Source organism: Branchiostoma lanceolatum, chromosome 11, assembly GCF_035083965.1.
Source record: "Branchiostoma lanceolatum isolate klBraLanc5 chromosome 11, klBraLanc5.hap2, whole genome shotgun sequence".
NCBI lineage: Eukaryota > Metazoa > Chordata > Leptocardii > Amphioxiformes > Branchiostomatidae > Branchiostoma > Branchiostoma lanceolatum.
Window position 1 is genome coordinate 1,269,508 of NC_089732.1, and position 26,754 is coordinate 1,296,261.

The window sequence follows — 26,754 nt, forward strand, 5'->3', positions numbered from 1 at the left end:
TTGCAAATGAACAATTCCAATATTTAATAATATCTTTTTGTGGAAACAATATGTCCTTGCAACATAGTTATACAAAGCTATCTATACTTGAACACTTGAACGTTTTATAAAAAGATCACTTTAAATAAAAATCATACATCAGAAAACAAATGTGAAACGTCATGACGGTGACGTAATAGCAGCGTCGTCATTGGTCGTCATTTGTGGTGGTTGTTCTTTTGAAGGTTTTTTTGTCCAGCTGTAAAATACAAAAAAAAAGAAAACATAAGCAAATCTCATCTTGCTTGAGATAAACTTAGTAATACACATAATGAATGTATAAATTAACTTCTGATTCAAAATTACTTTTTTTCTTAAGGTAGAGACTAAACCAGTTCCAAACAGATAAGACTTTGATGCTGTTCTATTTCTACTGGGAATTGCTAATTGCAAAATACATACTAAAAGGTTGAAAAGTTTGCCATTTCTGTTTCAAATGTTCATAGTATGTAACTTTCTAATTTATAAATGGAGACCGAACATAATTGTTTTGTTACTGTTTTCCTATGAAAACAAATTGCATGTCTTAACAGGATCTTTTTGTATTGTGTGAAATACGAGGCCTAGTCAGAGTTGAATGGAGCTACCCATCAGTTTGAGCATTTAAGAGGTGAACAAATGAAGCCCCTACTCACTTTAATAGAAGGGGACGGGAACAACCCTGCACTTGGAGACACCCTCGCCAGCGGGGCCCTGGTAGCACTTGCAGATCTTCTCAGTGCCGATCTGGGAGCGGATCTGCTCCTCGACCACCTCGGACACCTGCTTCAGCATGGTCTGCTTACCCTCCAGGAGAAGGTCGACGGAGAAGATGGAGCCTGGAGGGGAGAGGAATGAAGGTAAGTTCTGTGTTCCGTGGGAAATTCTACAGCAATACAGTGGGGAGGCTACAAATAGACTTATGTCAGAGAAACGTTATTGAAGTCTTAGGCCTGTACTAGCCATTGCCGATGTACTGATTTTTTTTGGGGGTTTAAAACCTGCCGATCAACAGATCTTGCTAAGTGTCACTGATGAAAGGCAGTGGATGCTACCTGGAAGGTTATTGGATGCTGTCTGACCGTTTACAAAACCTATCCTTGAACTTTGAAAGTAAGAAGAACCTATTGTTTGTTTGTTTGTTTATTTATTTATCCAGGAATACAGTATCGCCTGGCGGCGTTTTTCCAGTTGAGTAACTGTTATTTGGTGAGTAACTGTTATTTGGTGAATCATAAAGTCTGTTCGTATCACGGTGTTCGTATTTTGGTGTCTAAGGACTGTACTAGCCATTTCTGATGTCTTGAACACTTATATCGTTTGTTTTGTTCGTTTTTTTTTTTTTGGTGTGTACAGGTAGACTAGTGACACCTACCCTTGGTGGCGGTGCAGAGCTCGGTGTAGACGCCCTTGGTTTGTTTGTTTGTTTGTTTGTTTTGTGTGTGTTCAAGCAGTAGACTAGTGACACCTACCCTTGGTGGCGGTGCAGAGCTCGGTGTAGACGCCCTTGGGCAGCTTGACGAGTCCAGAGATGGAGTGCTTCTTGGGGACCTTCTTGTCGCTGATGATGTCCAGGTTGTACTTGATGCCGAAGATGTCGTCGACCTTGGAGGTCTTGATCTCCTTATAGCTGGAGAAGACGCTCAGGGTGATGGACTGCTCGGCCAGGATCTTCTTGACCTCGCGGATCTCCTGGGGGTTCTTCTGGACCTGGAGAAGACGTGAGATTGTCAGTGAACGTCTTAAAGATCAACAAACCTTCGTCTAAGTCTCTAAGAAGGATTCTTATGGAATGAGGGATTCTTGAATTCAAATTCAAGGGAAGACGCGAGATCGTCAGTAAACGTCTTAAAGATCAACACAACCTTCATCTAAGTCTCCAAGTAAGATTTTATTGGGATTAGATTGAAGTAAGAGTCTAAGGGGATTCTTGGGGTTCTTTTCTGATGTAAGACGTCAGCTCATCAGTGAACGTCTTCAAGACCAACAAACCTTCATCTAAGTCTCTAAGTAGGATTCGTATGGAATGAGGGATTCTTAAATTCAAATGAGATTCTTAGGGACCCTAGATATTTTTAGGCATCTTATGTAAGACATCAGCTCATCAGTAAACGTCTTCAAGACCAACACAACCGTAACAAAACAACCAAGGACACGTACGTGTGCATCGACTGACTCATTGGTAAAGAGAAGGACAAACACTAACTGTAGTTTGCTTCTCCCTACTGCCTAACCCCGTAACCAATGGAGAATGGGGGTGCCAAATGGTTACTTCAGTGTGTATGGTCCATGTACCTCGACTGTCTCTTTGGTAATGAGAAGCACAATCATTAATTGTACTAATTAACAAAGAATCCCACCTTGTCCTCCTCGGTGACGAGCAGGAAGATCTTGGAGGCCTCGGGGCGGAAGGGGTACTGGGCGGCCAGCCTGATGGCCTCCATGGCGTTGGTGGTCTTCTTGCCCTCGAACTCGAGCTCCTTCAGGGCCTTGCTGACCTCGCTGGGCTTCAGCTGGGAGAACAGCTCGCCGTTGGCGGTGTGCACGTGGGCGGGCTCGTGGACGTCCTTGCCGCCGAAGCCGACGATGGCCACGCGCATGTCCTGTTGGCATGGCAACAACATCCGGGATCAATCCACTATACTCGTCATGGTACGAGAATCTTTTAAAATGAAACTTTTCAGAACGAAGTCTATGGTCATCTTAAGAAAAAGAGTGTCTCTTTATGACCTTTAAGAACGAACACCATTAAACATTGTAAGAAGCTGTATCTACAAATGTATAGGACATGTTTGGGAAACTGTACAAGTCACCAATCAGACGATTTAAGGAACCTCATAAGACATCTTGAAGGCATCGCATAAGGCATTTTAAGGAACCTCGCAAGACGACTTTAAAAGAACTGTACCTCATGCGTGACATGTTTTTGCCGGGCATTTATGAAACTTGACGACTTTTACAAAACCTTACATCATAAGACATCTTCTTGTTGAGCATTTTCAGAAAACTGACGTCTTTAAGAAAACTGCACCTCATAAGAAATCTTCTTGTTGAGCTCCTGGATGAGCTTCTTGAGCTGGTGCTCGGGGTTGTGCTTCTTGGTGAGCTGGATGTTCTCGGAGACGATCAGGACGATGTCGGCGGTGGGCTTGCTCTTCTGCCACCAGGTGTCGTTCAGCTGGCGGTTCTTCTCGCACTTGGCTGCGGAAGGAAAGGAAAGTTAAGTTAATTATCTAATACCAGCCCAGAAAAGGACAAGAAATAGTCATGCCTTTAAGTAGCAGAGTTATAAACCAAGGATTGATGTGTTCAAAAATTCGTATTTCCCGAGAACCATAGTAGGATGGAACTCGTTGCCATCAGATGCTGTAGGAACACCTTCACTAAATAGCTTCAAAGAGCGATTGCAGTCAGATGTGCAAAAGTTAGGTGTGACAGGCCGTACAGTGTAATATAACCAGCTGCTGCCGCGCCGCGTGCCTGCGAAGCTGGTGTGTTACGCCGAAGGGCGGTTATACCGGCTATACAGATACAGATACAGAAAATAATCTTTAGTTCTATCACTGATGTACTTTCATTGGCAAGACTGCATTGTAGAATGAAACAACGAGGGTCTTCTCGCACTTAGCTGGGGAAGGGAAGGAGAGTAATCTTTAGTTCTATCACTGATGTACTTTCATTGGCAAGACTGCATTGTAGAATGAAACAACGAGGGTCTTCTCGCACTTAGCTGGGGAAGGGAGGGAGAGTAATCTTTAGTTCTTTCACTGATGTACTTTCATTGGCAAGACTGCATTGTAGAATGAAACAACGAGGGTCTTCTCGCACACAGCTGCGAAGGAGGCGTGATATGCTTGTTAGAATTGCTATCCCAGTCTGCTGGTAGGTCCACTAACGAGTTAACTTCCTAATTACATGTTTTGCTGTTACCAGCTCCAAACATCTTCATATGAAGATGAAGTTAACAAGTTCAGTAAGCAAGCAAACTTTATAGGAGATTGAGAACATGCTAGTTTTATCAGTTTTCTTTTTGTACCTTTCTTTACAAAAGCCTTGTACTATGTTCATAAATCGACAAAGACAGGAATTGCCAAGGAATGACTTTAAGTTGTTAGAAATTACCAATCATTAGTACTGTGCAAAGTTTTTTTCTCATCATATTAGAACATATCACAACTGTAGCCAGGATTGAATCTATTTGTGCAGCATTTCTTGTCAAAGACTCGAGTAAGTACTGTTGCAATATCATTTTTTTAACAATTCCTTCGTGTTGGACTTTAAGATTTGATTCGTAGTCCATCAACTGTGCACGTGGAAACTGTAGGAGGTTAAGCCAAAAATAATTACTCAAGCAACTGGATAAGATTTTGAAACAGTCAGACGTTTCAGACAGTATCCACTGTCTTTCGTCAGTGACTAACGATAGGACTGAGAACACCAGGTTTTATACCAAAACTCTGAATAGATATGTTAATGAGGTAAAGACAATTTAGGATGTCTTGAAGTAGTCTTTAAAAAGAAGATTAATTCAAGACAAAGTTTACGCCAATAGTTCAATTAGCTACTGTTGTTCTAGTACAGTAATTTTTGTTCTAGTACAATTATTTTTGGCGTATCTTATTACCTGGATGTCTAACCTTCATCAACGTATGTAGGAGGTTAACACTTACTGCACTCGGCGGTCTGGTTGATGGTGATGCCCTTGGACAGGCACAGGTTGACGTAGGCGCCGATAGTGGAGCAGTAAGCGGTCTGCTGGCCCTGGTACTTGGAGTCGTACTCGCAGGCCTCGCGGAAGGGCTTGGGGTCGACGGTCTTGAAGCACTTGGCGTAGGGAGAGCTGGTGTTCCTCTCGTCAAGCAGCTGGCGGCAGATGGGGCTGACCTTGCTCAGCTTGACCTTGGCGACCTGGAATTCGATTTAGATGTCTGGTTAGAAATGTTGAGGGAAAATGTTACACAAGCTAAGCGGCAGTTATGGCAACATAATGACGATTGAAAGAAGTATGAAAACTCATGACAATACAAATGATACCTAACCAAAGCCATACATGGCTTCAAGTCACAAAGACATTAGTCTACAGTTGACAGCGCTTTCTTCAATTGTACAGCACATCTAAACCTTGATTGCAATTGTGTTAGGTGATGATTATACCTGTGTATTGAACACTTTTAGTTAAATCAAACATCAACATCTGTGCACACAGATGGCTATGGCCTTTAGGACTAATCAGAACTACATGTTATATGGAGACGAAATAAAGGGCACCAACAAAGATACTAACCTTGTTGTACTGCTCCCTGGGGTTGAGCTTGCAGGTCTTGAAGCCGGTGACCTCGAAGGAGTTGAGGAAGACGGCGACGTTGGAGGTGTTGGTGCCATCGGGGCGGCGGAAGTCGGTGGAAGGCTCGTTGTCGCTGGTGCCCAGCAGACCGAGGGTCTTGTTGTGGTACATGCCGGAGATGTTGAAGGCGCAGAGCTGGTTGACGGAGTCGCAGATGACGCTGATGCCGTAGCGGGTGGTCACGTTGACGAAGACGCCGGTGCGGGTGATGGTGACGTTCTTCTCGGGGGTCTGGTAAGGCAGCTCGGTGGGCTGGTTAACGCCTACGGGAAAGAAGGGGTAAGACGTTAGAGCGGTGTCTTAGAAACGGCAACTTGAAGACATTACAGTGATGTCTCTATGCTTCGGCTTAGGGGTGTTTTGCCGGGCCCAGTCTGCTAAGCCCTATGTTTCTGACAGTCTGTCTTTTTAGCCGGCCTTTCGAGTTATATCGCCGCCCCGTAGAGTGCGAATTGCGATCAAGCCCGTAAACCATCCCCCGTGAACGCTAATCTGTCTGGGCGGGTGGGCATCACTTCCAGCCCCGTAGAGCTACCGGGGAGCTCCCGGTGGTATATCTACCAGGCTAGGTAAAACGTTAGAGCAGTGTCTTAGAAACGGCAACTTGAAGACATTACAGCGATGTTCTTGATCCCTTAATACATTCCTTTCCTGTTTCGACAAACAATGGAAATGGATGTACACAAAACTCTAGTATTAGAAAAAAATAACTGACAATGGAACAAAATCTGCAACTTTTACATTTACTGTTTGAATGTAAGTTGTGCTACTATAATAATTGAAGGCACAGCATCGGTGGCATGTCAAGGGAGGATTCGAACCCAGGACCTCCAAACACCCTGACCATTACGCCAACACGACTTCCTAGGAATCAGGTTAAAAGACGAAGCTGCACGTACCATCGATGTAGACCTTGCTGTCTCCCTTGATCTTGACGACCAGCTCCCTGAGCTTGATGGTGATGGACTCGGGGCTGCTCAGGATGGTGAAGTTCTTGTCCAGGAAGTCGCGCGCCAGGATGTACATGCAGTCCTCGTTCTTGTACTCGGGCACGGCGTACATGCGGCCGTCGAAGGTGTACACGTGGTTCTTGCCGAAGATCATGCCGGTCTCTGTGGGAGGAAAGTAGCGGGTAAAAGGCTGTTAGTTGAATACGCTTTTTTTTTACCTGGATTCTATAGGAATAAGGTACATGAAACTCCCAAAGAACTCATCATCACAATTGTAGTAACATCAATAGCAATTTGGTGGGGATACGAACTTGCGTATTTTGCTGTTGAAACAGCAGAGAGAACGTGATAGGGACAATGATATATAACCATTTGCCTTGGATATGGACATAATATTGTGTTTTTCTTTTGCGATTGTCCTTTGTTTCCATGCTCCTGTACTCGTTACTTCTACTTCTACTTCTAATGTTATTGTTGCATGTTGCTATCAGCAAGAGTGAGACGGACTAAAGCGGTGGATCTGGATCTGTTTTCTGTGCCCCTTTGCTCATTGTGATAAACGTAAACGAACGAGAACATAAGCCGACTTACTGGTGGTGTAGGTGTACATCTTGATGGGCTTCTTGAAGATCATGTCGTAGAAGTAGGTGACGATGCTCTCGGTGTAGGTCCTGTTGCGGATGGCGGTCTCGTTCCTGGGCTTGGGCAGCTCGTAGAAGCTGGTCCAGTTCATGGGGTGGGTGATGTTGATGCAGATGGAGTTGTTGGAGTACTGGTACCCGGAGAAGAGGAAGTAAGACAGCGCGTTGATGGACGCGTTGGTGATGGTCAGGTTCTGGGGGATGGTGGCGTTGATGGTGTAGTTCACGATCATCTGGGTGATGGGCTCGTACTTGTAGAAGTTGGTCATCCATGCTGGGGAAAAGAAAGATATTCAGTAAGACTAACATCTTAACAACTTAACATACAGTTAAACCAGTCGTCTGGTGAACACTTAAAGGACTACCTGGTCATTATGGCCACTTCTTGGTTGTTCCTTAGATAATTTTTCTCATTTCTCAAACATTGCTGACAACGTGTCTTACAATTAAACCTGTCGTCTGGTGAACACATGGTCATTTTGGCCACGTTTGGTGGTTCCTTACTAATGGGGAAAATCATCTAAGGATTCCTTACATCAATTTTTTCTAATGATGCGAGCATTACAAAGTTTGTCCATAGTGGCCACACCTGTCTACTGTGACCAGTTTCCTGGCATCACCTGAGTTGTCACTATAGACCGTTCTTCTATCCCTTCAACAACCACGGTTAAAAAGACTAAGAGAATACAGAGATAGCACAACAGACGAGTAATTTACCAGGCAGTTATGCATTACGATCGATTGTGTATACCCATATGACAAGATGTGAATTCTAACCCAATTTTTACCTTGCACCCTCTCGGTTGTGTAATTCATTGTATCCTCTCCCATGGTTAGCCTTTGGCAAAGCAACAACCTAGTTCGGCAACCTTGGCTGTTTCATGATTCAGCCAAACCAATAAATGAGTAACATAAATAACTTACCGGGCAGAGTCCTGTTGAAGAACTCGGTGGTGTTGTAGGTGATCATGTTGGTGATGTTGCGGATCATGTCGGTGCCGTTGAAGGTGACGTTGAACAGCGGGGTGCCCACGGTCAGGTTCTGCACCAGCTCGTAGGTGTAGTTCACGGTGGAGTTCACCAGGGTCATGGTGTAGTTCACGGTCGTGTTCAGGCACTGTGGAGAAGAACGGATATTGTAACGTCAGTTTGGTATTGCTAGCTACATGATAAAGGACCGTGTCTACATTGTCGCTTTGGGTTTGAGATTTTGTTATAAAGACAATACATACCATAAAGATGCTATAAGTACGATGAATATTACTTTACGTGGCCAGTTTGGTATCCAGTCCCATGTCAGATTGCATTATCAATTTTGTATGAAATATACAGAAAATACTGCAGGGTTTATCTTTTGTGCCTGGAAAGAGTACTAAACGTAGATCACTTTAATTCAGCTTGAAACATCCACTAATTTATCGATGAAGGACAGTTACTGACTACAGTTACTTTAGAATGTGGAGAACTATCGCCTCACCTCAGCGACGGTCTTGTTGAGGTACTGGACGGCGTACTTGTTGATGGGGTGGGTCGTGTTGCCGGTGATGTTCCAGAACTGCTCCACGGCGCGGGTCAGGTTCATGGTGGAGTTCAGGGCGGTCAGGTTCCAGGTCAGGTTGGAGTACAGCAGGGAGGTCTCGTTCAGAGTCACATACCAGGACAGGACGGTCTCGTTAATGTCACGGGTCTGGGGGAGCAAGAAGGTTTGAATTAAGACATCTTATCTTTAGTACTTCTTCTGCTATTAAAGAGTATCATTGAGACGACAGGTTTCAAATTAAAGACACTACTATTAGACAGAAAAGGAAAAAAGGGTAGCTTTGCAGACATTTACAATATACTCTTTACTCTGGTGTTGGGACAACTAACTTCATCTAAATGAAACCTTGAAGATTACACTTGACGACCAAGACTTCTTACGATAGAGGGTGTCATTGTTTTTCTTAAGTTAGAAGTAACATTTGTGACACAATATTCTCTTTGCCCCTGGTGTAAGGGTGGCCAATTTCTCCTAAATCAAACCTTTAAGATTATGCTTGAGATTATGCTAAAGAACCACGAGTACTTACGATGTTCTTGACATAAAGGGTGACGTTGAGGCGAGTCTTGTTGGGCAGCTGACCGAGCAGAACGATGGAGCTGTTGAAGGTGGGGACCGTCAGGTTGGCGTACAGGGTGTCGTTACGGGCCGTCACGTTGAAGGTGACGTTCATCCACTGGGGGGCCGTGATGTTCACCAGGAAGGTGCTGTTAAGGTTGGTGACGTTCATGCCGGTGATGTTGAGGCAGGTGGTGTTCAGGGTCACGTTGACGGTCAGGTCAGGGTGGGTCAGGTTCAGCCCGGAGGTCACGTTCACCTCGGTCAGGTTGTTCAGGTGGGTGGCATTCAGGACACCTGGAGGGACAGGTGAGAATCAAGGTGAGTACATATCGGTAAGGACATATCGGTAAGGACTTAACATTCCTAAGTGTTCCTTTAAACTAAGAGGCATTGCATTACAAACTTCTAACAGAAAACACAGGACTAGAACAGTTGTACCATCCCGAGGGTGAAACTGTTATAGTTGTTTTATAGTAATGTGCATACAACTGTACTTTTGGCATGTGCTTGCATAACCACTTAAAAAGAACATAGAAATGCGCCGATACCACTGACTAGCTTGGAAGTTTGACCAGTAAGTTCCTTTCTAAGTCTTACACTTTAGCATGGGTAACACTGTTCTTCACATTTTCACAGCGCTTCTTAAAGAGAGTAGAACTGCAATCTTACCCTGCATGGTGAAGTTGAGGAACTCCATGGAGCAGTTGGAGGTGACGTTGACGAAGGCGTTGAGGACGGAGACGTTGCGCGCCACGGTGACGTTCTGCACGGTGCTGTTAACGGTGACGTTGTAGATGGGGCTGGTCAGGTTCATCTCGTAGGTCAGGTTACCCAGGCAGGGCAGACTCAGGTTCTTGGGGATGCTGGGGAAGAAGAGACAAACATTTTCGTGTTACAACATTGAGCTGTACAGTGTCTCATGATTCATAACAAGCAATATTTCTGCAAAGGTTACTGTTGTAAAGACACAAAAGTCTATCAAAAGGATGCTAAGGTTCTTGGTTATGGTTTTCCTGACTCTTGCATACATACAGTAACGTGCTTCATGCCTTTGCTTCCAGATCTATTAGCAACTATCATTGTAACCCAAAAAGGCCTTTGAAGCCTCAGTGCTGTACATCTGTTTCTACACTATTAGTTCCAATCAGTTTCTCTCTTCTCACATACATCTGCAATGTGTAAAATTTCCTATTGTTTTAGGGCCTTCTATCAGACAGGTCCGCGGGCCCTCACGTCATGTTGGGCAGGGTGTTTGTTGTTTTTCAGACGGATATTTTCCCTGTGTTTTGAAGAGAACACAACGGTTTGACAAGCTAGGAGGGATAGGTACTCACGTCATGTTGGGCAGAGTGTAGTTGATGAGGCGCAGGATGGGCCTGGGGATGATCTGCATCTTGGGCAGGGGGATCTCGATCTTGCCGACGATGGGCTCCAGCTCCTCCAGGAACTTGGGCTCGAAGTAGGAGATGTTGAGCAGACGGACGATCATGCTCTCGTTGACCTGCCTCAGCCAGGGGATGGACTCGATGCCGAAGATCTGGAAGGGCAGCTTGTAGCTGGCCAGGTAGACGGGCATGGTGATGTTCTCGAACAGAGAGCTGACGTTGCTCAGGGACAGGTTACCGATGACCGGCAGAGGGATCTGGGGGAAGAAGAGTCACAGATTAACAAAAATGTCATCTCAAACATTAAAAAAAGCAACAAATCGGTCTATAGCAATTTTGTTAAGAGTTCTAGATCTGCATCCAGGCAACTTTCGTGCAACTTAGAGGAAGAAATTATTTCTGGTCATCTGCAGTGTCAAAAGATGCTGTAATTTCCTTTCTCTTAGGCTTCAAGGTACAGTTTAACCTTCTCCCTGCTGCCTAACCCCATAACCAATACAAATCCAGTGCCAAACAGCTACCTTAGCAGTCTGAAGGTTAAAGACAGATAGATTAAAGACTCACCTGGATGGTCTCGTTCCTTGGCCAGGTGTAGTTGAGCTTGCCAGTCCAGGTGGCGTTCTGCAGCTGATAGGGACTGGTGCGGTTCAGCCTGGTGATGTTCCACAGGGAGGTGTTGAAGATGGTGACGTTCTGCAGAAGGGTCAGGTTGGCGCAGGCGGTGGTGTTCCAGAAGAACTCGATGCCCTGGGTCTTGTTGATGAGGGTCATGTTGTGGGTGGCGTTGATCCTGAACTCGGGGACGCTGATGTTGCTGATCATGGTGTAGTTGCGGCCGTGGTCGTGGGTGGCGTTGACCAGGCGGGCGCTCAAGGTGAAGTTCTGGGAGCTCTGGTTGAACCAGCTGGGGTAGGTCAGGTTCAGCTTCACCTGCCAGACATCGGGCTGGGGCTTGCGAACGTACTTGCCAGAGGTGGGCTCGTAGTACCTAGGGTCAGAGGTATAACCAGTCAGTAAAGTGCATCAATCTTCGATGGTCTTCGATGAGAAAGTTATTCTTTTAGATTAATGCTTTTACTCCAGAAATATTCTACAAGACAAGCAGTCAGAAAAGTGTGCTCGGGCCATGCCAATTTCATTCCTTGGTTCACAGATATGTCGTTTCCTCTTTTTCTCATTTCCAAAAAAAAACTTTAAAAAATTGTACTATTCAGGATATGAATCAACCCCCAATTTTCCGTGTTTTAGCTTCAAATTTCTAAGAAATCCCTTATCTTCCTAGTTATCATAGTTTTCAACCTTCTCCCTGCTGCCTAGCACTGTAAGCAATAAGGAATAGGGTGCCAAACGGCTACTTCAGTGTGCTAACGGTTAAATCTACCAACGCATGATACTTACCACTTAATGGTGCTGGGCTCTGGGCTCTCCTGGGAGACGTTCCTCATGGACAGAGCGGCGGTCCAGTTGTAGAAGGACATGTTGTACATGGTGGTGTTCAGGGAGAACAGGGTCACGTTCAGGGTGGAGTTGTACTCCTGGGTGGTGTTGATGAAGCTGGCGTTGATGCACAGGAACCTGAGGGGAGGGAGAGGAATTGAAAACGTTAACCTCCTTATACTTCAAAGAATCTTTAAGAAATATTTTGGCAGCCGTTGACACAAGTCCCCCTCCATTTGTGACACAACAGCAAGTAGAATTGTCAAGATCTATCTCTCAAGAAACCGTGTAAGACAAGATGCAAAATCGCTTCTCAGTGTAGACGGTATTGAATACATTGGTCATCCCCCTACGACCAGGTCTTGGTTGTCAGTTTGCATAACTTCTTCTAAGGACCCTTGTTAGACTAGACACAAGCTTACACTTAGAGAAGGAGATTTTGAAGACATACTTTAAGAAACATTTCTAAGACAAAGCTCACCATTCGACAGAAGAGGTGTTGAAGACATTGGAACCTTTCTAAGCTTTCTAAGTGTCATTAAGAAACATTTCTAAGACAAGACCAAAGCTCACCTCTCGACAGAGGAGATGTTGAAGACGTAGGTGAAGTTGGTCAGGCTGTCGATGCTGGAGTTCAGCAGCTGGTGGGAGACGTTGATAAAGCGGGTCTCGTTAGCAGGGGTCAGCCAGGTCAGGTTGGCGGAGGCGGAGTAGTTGGCGGTGTTGTTCCAGACGCGGGCCAGGAAGGTGATGTTCTGGAAGGGGTAGGTCAGGTTCATCTGGCTCTCCCAGACCGTCTCGTTGTTGGAGGACTTGTTGAGGTAGGCGTAGTTCAGGGCCAGGACGGAGATGTTCTCCGGCTTCACCTGGTACTCGGGCTTCAGCCAGTCAAGGATGGGCGTCACGGGGTCCCTGGGGGATGGAGGAGGAGCAAACATCAGTAAAGGGAATTAAGCCCAAAAAACAACAACTGGATAAGAGTTCTGCTATCTAGTAAGTGACTAATGGAAAAAAAACTGGAGAGCCAGGTTTTCTACCCAAACTCTGAATTGAAATATTAATGAGTAGATTTTTATGTCATACAAATCCGTTGCTTTGAGTTTATGAAACCGTTTTCTGACAGACCTATGCTTTAAAAAGCAGACGACTGAAGGCTTTGGACATTTGTTTCAGCAGAAAAAAATACACATATCTGAACTGTTTCGTGCTACAGCACTAGTTACGCGTCTGTGTAGTGTTTAACTGGCAATGCCGCGAACTCACCAGAACTAAGTGCTTTAACAAAAACAGACGAATTAATGTATTAGGCCTTTTTTCAGCAGAAAAAAAATATCTGTTTCGTACTACAGCACTAGTTGTGTAGTGGTTTACTGGCAATGCCGCGAACTCACCAGTAGTAGGTGACGTTGACGTTGGCGGTGAAGTTGCCGGTGGAGTTCAGGGTGCGGTTGACGGAGGAGGACCAGGCGTAGGTCATGTTGGAGACCGTCATGTTGGCTACCATGGTGTAGTTCTGGGTCTGGGTCCTGTTGCAGGTCACGTTCAGGTAGCGCCACTCCAGGGTCAGGTTCTTCTCGGGGGCGTAGGTCACGTTCATCAGCATGGTGTAGTTCATGGTGCGGTTCCACCACTGGGACTCGTTGGCGATCTGGGGAAAAATGAACACATTGAGATTTTAGGTCAAACTGTAAATCATGCAGTGCTAAGACAAAATAAGACTAGCTAAGAAAGCTTCTTATATGACTCAAAATCCTTCTCTTTCTCTCTTTTCTTTTTACAAATACAAGAATGAATTTGATACAGATCTTTCCCAAATCTTGGTGGTTTCTAACCAATAACTCCAAACTGAAAAGACATTGACAACTCCAGAATCCCACATAAGAAGCTTTAGCTCCTTAAGACACCCATAAGAAGCACACATTCCTTAAGACATCCATAAGAAGTACAAGTTCCTTAAGACAACCATAAGACGCTCTAGTTCCTTAAGACACCTCAAGAAGCACGAAGTCCTCACCTTAGCCCAGACGGTGATGTTCTGGACCTCGGGGACGGTGATGTTCCAGAGCAGCTCGGTGGTGTTGCGGTTGAGCTGCAGCAGGGAGGTGACGTTGCGGGTGTAGTTCTGCCCGGGGGCGGAGAAGTTGACGCGCAGGGACTCGATGAAGTTGAACAGGCTGGGGTCCTTGCTGAAGCGGGTGCGCCACAGCTGCTTGCGGGGCTTCTCCTGCTTGATGCTCTGCCTGATCTGCTCGTACTTCATGGCCACGGAGTAGGTGGTCAGGTTCCTGGAAAGTTACCAAATATGGTAATTATTAAGGTTCTTGGAAATTTGCCATATATGGTCATTAATCGGTTTCCTGGAAATTTACCATAAAAGGTCATTAATCAGGTTCTTAGAAAGTTACCATAAATGGTGATTGATAAGGTTCCTGGAATTTACCGTACATGATCATTAATCAGGTTTTACCATATATGGACTCAGTTGCTCAGGGATCACTAAAGAGTTTGCTAGAATTTTGAAGTCAGAACATGTGTTTTCAACATGAAAGATGCTGAATTTGGTTCAGTCATCACGCAACAGAAGAACAAGGCTGTAAAAACGTCTTAAGAGGAGGTGAAGTTTCCGTGTGCTTACTTGTCGGTGGGGACGATGGTGACGTTCAGGCTCTTGACGGGCCCGACGAGGTGGGAGACGTTGCGGTAGGTGCCGTTGACGATCTCGCCGGAGAAGCAGAGCTCGACGCCCAGGACGTTGGTGGTGTTGGTGCAGTTCTTGAAGCTGGTGGAGTTGGTGCGGGGCACGCGGATCTCGGTGATGTTCTCGCGGGGGCGGATGAGGTACAGCTCGCGGCTGTAGTTCATCACCTGGGGGTGGCAACGTGGTTCTGGTTAGTGTTGTTGACTTATTAGAATCTAATGGTTCTGGCTTCGAATCTCTTGCAGGCTGCTATACCCTTGTGTTTAGAGTTGTTAACTTAGAATCTAAAGGTTCCGGGTTTGAATCCCTAGCAGGCCGTAATGTTGTTGCCTTGGGAAAGGCACTTTACACGTATTTCTTCACTTGAGCCAGTGCCTAGCTTTGGTTAACGACCGCGCATCCTTTAATGAAAAGATAGGGAGTCCATGATAGTCGATCAAACCTTACAGTCCCGTCTTACTAATTTGCTAATTTGTACCTACTGTATAATACTGGTGTGTTACGTCTAGTGGTGTTCGAAATCTGTGTTGGTAGAGTACATATTCCTTCCTTGTGTCAAAGATCAAAACTTTACAATACATCTAGAGGTGGTTTACCGGTTATGCCAAACAAAACAAACAGACAAAACAAAAGACACGAACCTGCACGGGTCCGGCGGAGTTGTTGAGGTGGAAGCTGAGCTCGCCGTTCTTCAGGGTGACATTGGCGGAGATGTTGGAGGAGTGGTACAGGGTGTCGTTCATCTGCAGACCGACGGTGCTGTACAGCGGGCAGTCCACGGTCATGCGGGACACGATGCTGACGGTGGCGCTGGGCACGACCACGGTCTTGATGTAGGCGGAGCGGGGCTGGGTGAAGATCTTCTTCAGGTCGGCGGTGATGTTGACGCTGGCGCGGGCGACCAGGGTGCCGTTGGTGGTGACGTTGAGGGGCATACCGATGATGGTGGGCACGGTGTGGCGGGCCTCCACGAACTTCCAGGCGGCGGTGAAGTTCTTCTCAATGCCGCGGGACAGGATGTCGAAGAACTCGATGGGGTTCTTGCTGCCGATGGTCATGTTCTTGATCTGCTCCAGGGTGACGAAGCCGAACTCGTTGCCGAGGATGCGCAGGGTGGAGGACACCTGGGGGTAGGCGCGCTCCTGACGGACCTCCTTGTGCAGATCCTCAAGGGTCTCCAAGACGTTGTTGGTCAGGGGAGACTTCTTGGGCTGGCTCTTCTTCTTCAGGATGGTCTTGAGGGTCTGGTCGGGGTAGTAGCCCTTCTGGCCAAAGATGGACTCGACGACGGTCTCGAGACCCTCCATGTCGAAGGTGAGGTCGAAGAGGTTGACGGGCATGCCGAGGGCCTCCAGGGTGTAGTTCAGGGCCACCTGGCGGGGCAGAGGGCTCTCGGGGTGGTAGACAACGTTGGTCTTCAGGCGGTTGATCCAAGACTGCGGGAAGGAAAAATAAGGAATAAAGCTGTTAGCCGTGTTGCCGTTCGCAAGGTGTTGGTATGATAAACTTGAAAGAAGAAGTATTATCTACTGATGTGCATATTTATAGTCAGATTCAAGTTTTCCTCCCAGGTCTCCCTTTTCATCAAGACCCTACTTCAAAATGTTAAAGAACAGCCATGGCCTATAGACACAAATCTGAGAACAGTAGGGGTCCTACCAAGTGTGCTTGGTTCACAATCTGACAGTCCTATGGCCACACCTGGGGTAATTACTGAAGTATTGTTGTCATTAGAGCACTGAAAGGCTGCAGTTACAGACCCTTGCAATTCATCCCCACCCATAGCAATTGTAAGCTCCTAGTTATCCAGACCCTAGCATTGCTACCTTGTCCCCTTAACGACCCGGAGGTCAAGGGACTAGGTAGGTAGGCAGGAGGGCTGCAAAGACCGAGTAGTCGGTCCAAATAAAAACGAAACAATCATTGATTTTTCTCCTGTGTTAGTATTGCGTTAGTTGGCTGGTTATCTGTTGATTCTTGATTTTTTTGCCATTTGTTTGTTGTGTCATACTTTTGCTTTGGATCCGTGGTTTATGAGTTGCCTTCTTGTATTATCATTTTGTTTATTTGTTATTTTGCAAAATGAACAAAATAAAATAAACGAAATAAAACAAAAAAAAAGGTTCTCACGATGTTGGTGTGTTGATGATTGTGCATCTAGTTTTGTTTTAAACCTCTTTGAATTTGTATGTCATTTGGTGTTTGTGTTAAGCCTATAACTCTTTTAAATATGTATTGTGTTCCTATGGGTTTGTTTTTATACCCGAAATAAAGAAATAAAGAAAGAAAGGAAGGTACTCACGATGTTGGTGTAGGGCACGTACAGCTCCTGGTCGTACTGGTAGTTCTTGCTGAACTTCATGGCCTCCTCCTCCTGCTCGGGCAGGACGATCCTCTCCTCGCGGACGGTCTCCTCCACCAGCTGGCGCAGGGGACGCACGATCGGCTCCTCGGAGCGGCGGATGTTCACCAGGTGGGAGGAGATGAAGGAGCGCACCTGGTGGCAATGTGGTCTTAAGGTTAGGTTTGTTAAACATGGAGTCTTAAGGTTCTGGGTTCGAATCCCTGGCAAGGTGGTCTTAAGGTTAGGGTTGTTGACATGGAGTCTTAAGGTTCTGGGTTCGAATCCCTGGCAAGGTGATCTTATGATTAGGGTTGTTGACGTATAATCTTAGGGTTCTGGCTTCAAATCCCTGGCAAGGTGATCTTATGGTTAGGGCTATTGACTTAGAATCTTAAGGTTCTGAGTTCGAATCTCTGACAGGCCCAAAATGTTGTGCACTTCAAAAATGGCCCTTAACATGACTTTCCTCACTCCACTCAGATGAAAATGAGTACCTAGCTTCGGTTACGGACATTCTCTCGGGTGGAAAGTAAAAACGGAGGCCCATGTTTGAGGAGAGCCATATACCTTGGTCACATTTAAGAACCCACCACACTTATCGAAAGTCCATGCCATTGTGAGTGGATCAAACCTTACAGTCCGCTCTTAGGCAACTTGTACTTACTGTACAAACACTCAGGTTATGCGAAACAAACAAATAAACAAACAAACAAGAAACCCACCTGCTTGACCTGCTCGCGCTGCAGGGTGCGGAGGATGCTGACCAGGTCGGGCTTAGTGACGTTCTTCATCAGCATGACGTAGGCGGCGATGCGCTGCTCCACGTCCTGGGCGGGCTCGGACACCAGGGTGGTCAGCTCCTGGCGGACCTATGGGGGAAAAAGATCGTTTCATCATAAGTTTGTCTCCAAATCAATGCTTGAAGAGTATTTCAAGACAATGGTTGAAGACAGTGTGTCCTGACGGACCTGAGGTGGGGAGAAAATATCGTCTCATCACAAGGTTTATGGAAAGAAAGAATGGCTGAGGAGTCAAAGCAAGAGACAAGCAGCGACGGGCAAGACAATATACAGAGGACATATGTATATATCTAATGATTTGTTCTGCCTGTTGTAGTTACGTACTAGACAAGTTGCAGTCAAGAACAGACCAGAATTACATCATTAAGTTTATTACAAATCAGTCACGTATGAAACATCACCGGAATGTTTGACTCTTGTACCTTGTAACAAAGAAAGAAACAAACAAAAGCCAAGAAAGAAACGAACGCTGAACGAACCTCAGGGGTGAACTCCATGCGGCGGACGGCCTGGATGGCGGCCAGGGAGACGTTGCGGGGCACGGCGGGGTTCTTGGCGCAGCGGACCAGGGTAGGCACGATGCGGAAGTCCTTACGCAGCTCCTTGTCCAGCTTCTGGACGGGGAAGCCCATGTTGCCGATGGCGCGCAGAGCGATCAGGATGTCCTGAATAAACGAATGGTTTGTTGATGAAGGTTAGACATCAAGATACGCCAAAGGACAGTTACTCAAGCACCTGGATAAACTTTTGAAACAGTCAGACGTTTCAGACAGCGTCAGTGACTGAGTGTCTTGACTGTTTCAAAATTTTATCCAGTGCTTGTCATTTGGCCAATGAATGGTTTCTTATGTTGTTGCAAGACATAACGTAAAGTAGCAGCCTTCACTGGCTGAAATGCAGTATGATTTACCATCAAAACTGGTCTATAAGCAATAAGGATACATGCATAAGCTGAACATTACAAACCTCCTGCTCCTTGATGGCGACGCGGGGGTTGTTGGCCAGGTTGGTCAGGGGGGAGCAGTCGAAGCTGATGGTGTTCAGCAGCATGTCCATGGACTCACGGATGCACTGGGGGATCTCGCGCTCCTCGCGGGCGGTCTGAGAAATACAGGAATGAATGAGTGAGTGAATGAGTGAATGAATGGATATACACACGAACTGATTCTATGATTAAGGCTAAGTTGATGTGCCGATTGACAAAGTTGCAGCAGATTACACAACCAGGGTATCCCCATTTAACTTTTACAAGGGAGCCATCATAGAAACCACTACTGTACAAGTATTGCATTCTACACTGAATGTGTACACGATCAAAACTTGCGTTGTTTACAACAGAAGTTACTGTAAAATGCAATTGGAAAGCTCTGCATCACTCTGAAGCGGAGTATGATATGATATAGTAGCTATGGAAACTACAACGTTCCAAACCAACCTGATTCCTCTGGTAGAATTCATAGATCTGAGACCTTGCTTCGTTTCAAACACAAGTTACAGTAAAGTTATCACAGTAGTCATGGAAGGAAACCCACCTGGTTCTTCTGGTAGAAGTTGTAGACCTGGGTGGACAGGGACAGCAGGGCGGGGCGGGTGCGGTTCAGCTTGGCGACCTTGGATGAATGAATTAACAAATGGTTTATTTATTACTGTAAAACATGGTAGCCTGGTGTATCCTTTGCGTGTTAAAAAAACACATTAAAATTCATAACAACGATACCAGTTGGCACTATACATAAACATATACTAGTATGCATAAAAAGACATAACAATACTATTACAACCTAGCGTTAACAAACTTGTTTCGAAAAAAATCGACAAAATGGACAATGAAAAACTATGCTGGAACATGGTTCTATGGTGTTCTATGAGGTATGACTGAACGTGGTTGTCTAGGATTCGAAAAAGTACTATCCTGAACATGATTGAACAGACCTTCAGGGTCTCGTTGATGATGGGGAGGGTGGGCTCGGTGATGAAGGCCAGGCTGTACAGCAGCAGGTCGGCGGTGGTGCCGTTGATGGTGCCGTTCATGATGGCGTGGCTGATCAGGCTGATGCAGGGCACGGAGCCGCACTGGGGCAGGGCCTGGAGGCAAGCAAAACGTGGGTCAGGTTTGTTACTTGAAGGAGGTAAAAGACAAAGAAAGGCGATAGAAATACTCTTTACAATGCGCCTGGAATCAAGCAAAGAATCTGTTAGTTTTGTAACTCGAATAGAGTAGAAGACGAAGCCCACATTATTGTAGATTGTAGTTTTAGCCAAGTAAAACATCTGTCAGTTTCGTCACTAGAATAAAATAAAAGACGAAAAAACGACAGAAATACTTTTCACAATCAAATAATAGGAAGTTTCCTCCCTTTAAATCTATGACTAGTTCTTAAAAATCAATCTGTCTTGTTCTAATTTCATGCACTCTTTTGATGACAGACAGGAAAAGCAAATATAACATTATCAAATCTATGATTATCGTTATTGCATGCCAGAGATGTATAATTATACAAAATCCTTACCTGGACGAGGTAGTCGCGGGCCATCTGCTGGGTGGAGTTGCAGGAGAAGTTGCCGGTCTTGTTCAGGTAGACGACGGGGAACAGGTCGAACAGAGACTCGTTCTTCAGGCTGCGCAGAGAAGCCACGAAGCGGTCGAACAGGACGGTGGAGTTCAGCTGGGTGGTGTTCCTGGTGGGGGAAAGCGACATCGATCCAGTTTAGCTCATTCAAACAAACAAACAAAACAAACAAACAAACTGAAGATCTACTCTTCCACTGGTCATGACAGAGAAGACAGACGCTATGTACAATATTTACAGGTTGATTAACAGGGAAATTCCCCAAGCTCTTTTTGACAAGCACGATGAACAGCGGACCACGGCTTAACATCCCATCCTAAGGACTGCGACACTTCCCGTTAGCTTGCATGTCGTATAAGCGATACAGCTGGACCGAACTCTCTGATTCTAGTTCCAGAAGCAAGGCCACTAACTACTGGACATTGCACGCTACGATAATCTTCATCGACGTATTGCACCCTACGGGCTCTAGTTTCTGAAGCAAGGCCGCTATCCACTGGACCACGCACGCTACATACCTCCAAGTGTAAATAAAGGCACAGACAAACAAACAGACAGACAGACGTACTTGGTGGTGTTGACCAGCTGCATCAGGATGTCCAGGGTGACGTTGATGGAGCTGTTGGACGGAACGGTCACGTTCTCGTACTCGAAGGTCAGGTTGCACACGCGGCGACCCTCTGGAGGAGGAGGGAAGATGAAGGAAATAAAGTTAACTTGAGATACAAAACAACAAAAACTAAGAATTTCATCTCATTTATCACTTAGTATATCTTTAAAAAAAACAAAAAAAACTTAAAAATATTTTTTAAGTTTTCTTCACAAAAAGGCTACAAATTTCTTTACTGTTCATTCATATTATACCAAAAGGAAAAAGAAAACTTTGTTATGATTCTGTCAACATATAGTCAACTAGAAAAGGCTGCAAAAAAGGGAAGCTTCGCTGTTCTGAAATTCGAAAAGCTGCAGTTTGTCAATCTCACTGCCTTCATGTTCTTGTTTGCAGGCCTGCAGATCATTTTCATTGAGGTCATGAGAGGAGAAGTAAGGGTCAGTTCTTACCCAGAGAAGTGTCGATCTTCTTGCTGTTCATGGTCTCGGTGGAGCCCTTCTTCAGCACGACGGTGATGTTGGTCTGCACCCCCTGGCGGCTCTGGTTAGATGACAGGGGCAGGACGGTGTACTGCTCCAGGCAGTAGACCTCGCGGATCTGGCCCTTGCGGTCGATCTCGTAACTGCAGTTCTGGGTGGAGTTCATGTTGTTCTCCACCTGCTTCTGTTGGGTCGAAGAAAAACATGATAAGTCATCTTAAAGTTGTAAAATGATGATCTTAAAATCTTAAAGACCCCATTTTTGACACCCTGCATTCAACATCTTGATATAAATGTACAGCAAATTACCGCATGCCAATTGAGAATGCAAGCTTCCATCTTTAAAACAGGATCTTTAGTAAAGTTAGAATGTGGAATATAGTTAAAGAAAAATAGGGATTAAACTACACCAAGTTGAAAGCAAACGAAAGCAGAAATAATCCGAAAAAGGCCACCAAGGTTTCAACTGTTTTCATCAACGTATATCGAGGGAGCGATTCAAAAGTCTATGCCAAAACAAAAATTACGACCATTTTCGGCGCCGTTTCAAAAGTTCAGAGTTAACTGTACTCACGCTGATGTTCTTGATGAGGGACAGAGGGGACAGTTCAGTGATGGTCTTGTTGGGGCGGGTGCAGTTGTTCAGGTCCCTGCTGACGTTGTAGACGGTGCGTCCCTGCTTCAGCTTGTACACGGTGTAGTTAGCGGAGCAGTTGCCGTGGATGTCAGTAACCTGAGCAGAACGAAGGGATAAAACAAAACTGTGGTAAGAGATATGTCTTAAAGATATTACAGAAGAGCTAAGATGTCAAAACATCAACGGATTAAGTGTTAAGAAAACGACCAATAGGATCTTAAGATCAAAAGTACCCCTTTCTATGTACTAGAATAAAATGGTTCTTTATCCGAAATCTGTTTTATGGTCCGTTGTTGAACGAGTTTAACATGTTTGACGCTTTTCTACTAGTGTTTTTTGTCTTCAGGCGACGTCATTTCATAAAATTTCCGAGGAAGCCTAGCAGAACAACAATGTCGACGTCTTAAATAGGTATTTCTGAGAAGGAAAAGCAGACTAAGACGCTCACGTTGACGGTGGTGTTGCGGGAAATGATTTAACCTTTTTTCAAAACACTTTTGGGGTCAACAGACGATGTCATCACATCGAATTTGCAAGGAGGCTGAGACAGCCATGCCAACGTCTTAAAGAAACATTTCTTAGAAGTACAAGTAGACAAAGAGTCTCACGTTGACGGTGGTGTAGCAGGGAATGATTTTACCTTTTTCAAAAACACTTTTGTATTAGTTTTTGGGTCTACAGACGATGTTATCATATCGAATTTGCAGGGAGGCTACGACAATAATGTTAACGTCTTAAAGACGCATTTCTAAGAAGAAAGACTCACGTTGACGGTGGTGTTGCGGGACTGGTGGACCCTGGCGGGCTCCTCCACCTTCTGGACCTGCAGGGAACTCAGGATTCCCTTCTTGATGTTCAGAATCTGCAGAGGCTCGTCAATGCTGGGGTACACACCGTACACCTGAACAAACGAACAAACATTAGTAAACAAATCTGCAGAGGCTCGTCAAAGTTGAAAAGTTCATTTTCAAGTGAATGTCCCAAGGACAAGGATGAACAGAAGAAAAATCAAGACTCCTATCAGGAAATTTATCATCATGATAAGAAAATAGCGGAACATGAATATAGACAAACAAAAAACAAACAAACAAGCCAACATACAAATAACTTGACAAATGCATTTGTAAATGTGTATTGTTTGGGTTTGTTCTATTATAATCTCTAGATCAAAGCAACTCAAGTCGGTACTTTCACTATTCGCTTTTATATAGAGATTATAGTAGTACAAAACAAAACAAAACAAACAAACGAACTCACCTCCCCACGGGTCATGCGGAAGTAGAGCGGGCGCTCAGACATGGCGAGGGAGAACTGGCGGGAGTTGGGCGCCTTCTGGTACTGTCCGGGACGGACCAGCTCCTCCAGAACACATCCCTCCGTACGCAGCTGCAGCTCGCAGGACTCGGGAACTTCAACCTATATAATGACAATGACAATGACAATGAACTTTATTGCATATTCATGCCCAGCATGGGCTAAATGCATTAGGTAACATAAAGTAAAAGAAATGGAACATTGTGATATATTCCATCTAAATCTACAGAGTCTCTTCTCTCTTCTTGAAACATTTGTACACAAATTCACATAGTTTTCCAATTATATCGTCGTTTTTAGATGACATGATACATGTGAATAGCTCGTTATTTATAAGATGCGTATATTTTTTGTCTAGTCGTATGGGACTTACAAGGGATCTGCGCATGTCTGCGTATAGTGAGCATTCTAAGATAAAATGTATTTCATCTTCTATAAGTCAGTTTATTGATTCTTTCATTCATTTCTAAAATACATGACAGCGTCTTCAGCGCAGCAGAGGACGCTGAATTGCGTACTTTAGGCGTACATGTATTACATGTCACGAAATCCAACACAAATCTAAGCGACAAGTACTATTCAAAATCTAAATCATAACAACTAATATTATACAAGCAACTAGTACTGTACAATATGAAATAAGAGATACTGTAACAAAAAAAAAAAAAAAAAAAACGTATCGTACGAGGGATGGAAGAAACCAAATACAGGAATTCTCATCATACAAATGGTAAAAGAAGAAACAAGGTTTATCATCAAACTGTAAACTGAATAAATGAACATCGGGAGATGTCGGGTAATGTACCTGGACATTGCACTTCAGTTTCAGGCCGGTCCTGTCCTCGGAGAGGCCGACAATACCGCTGCTGACCTCGCCCTCGTACTTGTAGCTGTACCTCACTCCCTCCTTGAATCTATTTCTCTCCTCTGGAAGGGAAAATAAAACAGAAACGCCCGTCAGAAATGCTCCAAATCATCTTGTCTACAGCCAAATAAATGTATTTTTGGAAAAAAGTGTCACATCAAAAATCAAGTAGCTATGAAAAATCTGCTATATCTTTAAAATATCTCAATAAAGTTCGTCATATCTTTAATCCCATCACCTCATCCCATCACCTCATCATGTCAAGTTGGCCGTTAACAAAGTTTTAGCATGGAAAAGTCAAGGATTGCCTAACTACGCGATGCAAAAGCGCAGTCTAGCGGATTGGCTGTGAACTGCAGAAAACTAGGTTGCGTCATGTGAAGTTCCGCTACTGGGACAAAGTCAGTGGGTCAGCTGCGCGCCGACAAATCACGAACGTTTGTGAAACATGCCTATCTTGAAAAAAACGGGGCTGGATCTAAAATCCCTGTCACTGAGAAAGGTTTCATTAAGAAAAGAAAAGCTTCTAAACTTCAATAAACATTTCACTTCGCGTTTGTAAAATTGTTTTTCCAAACGGTATCGCATCAAGAAATTGTAACAAAAAGGAAAGAAAACCGTCAGCATCTGAAAATTGTCCCAAGCGTCAAGCTTTTTGTGATTTCTAACAGCAGAGAATGTATTTGAGATTGCATAGTTCATTGTCGTAAGTTAAAAGTTATTTGCCAGAATCGTCAAGGGAAGTCCGGAATGCGGGGTCAGTATTCCATCCCCGCGGAAAAACAACTCTCCCCGCTGTCAGTCAAACTTGTTTTTCCCGAAGCGTTACGTCACTCCTGTTTACCCCAAAACCGAGCCCGCTAGTCTCCGGGCAGAATCGCCAAATCAGCACATCCATATGTCACCTATTTGCACAGGGAACTCATTAGCATATAAGCCATTGTCGCGACGTTAAGATACGGAACGCGCGCTCCCATTGGCCGAGCGCGTTCGATGCACAGTCAGCACGATTCCCTGTTCTCAATAACCGTTGTGAGACAAACAAGATTAAACCGCCGTGATAGGACAGCAAATTTCTACATGACCGCAGGTTCTAGGGGCTGCAACACAAATAATGATGCAACACGCTTACCCAGGAAGGGTTTAAAGGTCTTAAGTTTACAACCCCATTTAAGAAAAAAAAACGACGGGCAAAAGTTCAGGGCAAGTCAAGGTGAGCGAGCGAAGGTTTCTTGAAGGTGAATGACTTGGAGTGAAAAGGTGAAGAAACTGTTGAACCTTTTTTTCTAGCTCTAGAACATTCTCAAGTGGTAGTTTTAATATCACAGTATCCACTACCGGGGACTCACAACTCCTAACAGGCTCATAGCTTCTACACGATCGTAGGCCTTTCTAACAAGGGACGTAAGGATCTAAAAACAATTCACTGAAGAGTTCGGAAATAAAACGATGTTCTTGTGAGCTCAAATGACAATGCTAGTATCGACGTTTTGAAAACTCTCTGCGATTAGATTTGCACATTTACGGATTTGTGACAGCTACGACTTTCAAAAAGACCACCAAATCAAAATCATGGAATAGCTCATCAGTTTTCAAGTTCTCATCATATTCTCTAGTCTCAATTCTTAGCGAACAGAAGAAACCCTAGCACTGTCCTGTACAAGATCTCACTAACGTCCGCCCAACGCGAAACCCTGCAGACGACTAAACAGCTGTTCTAGCGGTCCGCCCTTCCCACCCCCGCGTGAGAGTGGAACGCTCTGATTTCCGACAAACAACCGGCCTCGATCGCTTTGCGAAAAACAATCTTCAAGAGACAGCGGAAGAAAAACAAGGATGTCTTACCTTCGCACTTGAAGATTTCTTTCTTGCTCTTCTTGACTGGCACTGCGGAGAGAGAAGAAAGGCGTGTGTTATTCCTCTGTCGTCTCAGAACTCAAGTATCGTCTTCGGATGAACGCATTACAAAAAGACAACCGCATATTCAACTTTCGGAGATGTTGCTGCATTCTAAATGCGGCAAATGGGCACAGCAAACCTCAAACTAGCGTGCACACATATGCGTTAAAAGATAGGGCTTATGCGGCTTTGCATAAAGACTAGCATTGTTAGCATTTACAATGAATGACAAAAGATAATGCCAAACGTTTAAAATCCCTTTACATTACAATGATAAAGAAAGTGCAGTTGAATTATACCAGCTAGCAATTATAAGATTTTACAAAGCATAGGGATTTTACATGAACAAGAACAAAGAACCGCAATGGTAGTGAGAAGAGGAGCTCAATAGAGATGCACGTTACCATCAGCTCAGACAAATGAAGAAAATCCAATAAAAGAAAAAAAGACTCAAAACTACACAAAATAAGAAGAAGTTGGAGGATGGAGACACTTACCAGCCAGTGCTCCTGCGACCAGCAGGCAAACGATAAGAAGCTTCATCTTGAGTAACTTTCCTCAGCTGTTGGTGAATACTTGTTACACAGTACCTTGTCGCTGGTTGATCAGGGTTGATGCGGTACCCGGGACCGGCTCCTCCTTTTATATCTTCCCGTTTC

General features: G+C 44.8%; 1 protein-coding gene across 2 annotated transcripts; it reads right to left on the reverse strand.

Moving 5' to 3' along the window:
* LOC136444882 (uncharacterized) lies at positions 1-26,726 on the reverse strand. 2 transcript variants are annotated; one of them, XM_066442640.1, is made up of 36 exons: positions 26,593-26,726; positions 26,042-26,083; positions 24,137-24,258; positions 23,275-23,433; positions 22,784-22,918; positions 21,955-22,113; positions 21,351-21,564; positions 20,857-20,968; positions 20,229-20,397; positions 19,651-19,803; positions 19,251-19,328; positions 18,685-18,819; positions 18,198-18,383; positions 17,641-17,787; positions 16,877-17,071; positions 15,216-16,010; positions 14,512-14,741; positions 13,891-14,161; positions 13,268-13,524; positions 12,450-12,788; positions 11,838-12,014; positions 11,004-11,427; positions 10,389-10,696; positions 9,724-9,917; positions 9,023-9,348; positions 8,431-8,640; positions 7,878-8,070; positions 6,904-7,227; positions 6,262-6,474; positions 5,303-5,625; positions 4,689-4,926; positions 3,050-3,219; positions 2,379-2,621; positions 1,491-1,728; positions 675-857; positions 1-238 (listed from the first exon to the last, which is right to left on the reverse strand). In XM_066442640.1, exons 1-35 carry the CDS (start codon positions 26,636-26,638, stop codon positions 676-678), a joined length of 7,707 nt encoding a protein of 2,568 aa, XP_066298737.1. In that variant the 5' UTR covers positions 26,639-26,726; the 3' UTR covers positions 1-238; position 675. The 2 variants fall into 2 exon arrangements, 1 of the variants encoding a protein (XP_066298737.1); XR_010757347.1 differs by lacking the exons at positions 1-238; positions 675-857; positions 1,491-1,728; positions 2,379-2,621 and adding an exon at positions 3,630-3,748 and having other exon boundaries at positions 3,075-3,202.
* Between the last annotated feature and the right edge of the window lie 28 nt (positions 26,727-26,754).

Coding starts and splice junctions, on each gene's coding strand:
- LOC136444882 (XM_066442640.1), bottom strand. CDS start 26,638: ATGAAGCTTCTTATCGTTTGCCTGCTGGTCGCAGGAGCACTGGCTG. Junction 16,011..16,876: donor ACGTGCCCTACACCAACATC/GTGAGTACCTTC, acceptor TCCTTCCCGCAG/TCTTGGATCAACCGCCTGAA. Junction 858..1,490: donor GCTCTGCACCGCCACCAAGG/GTAGGTGTCACT, acceptor TCTCCCCTCCAG/GCTCCATCTTCTCCGTCGAC.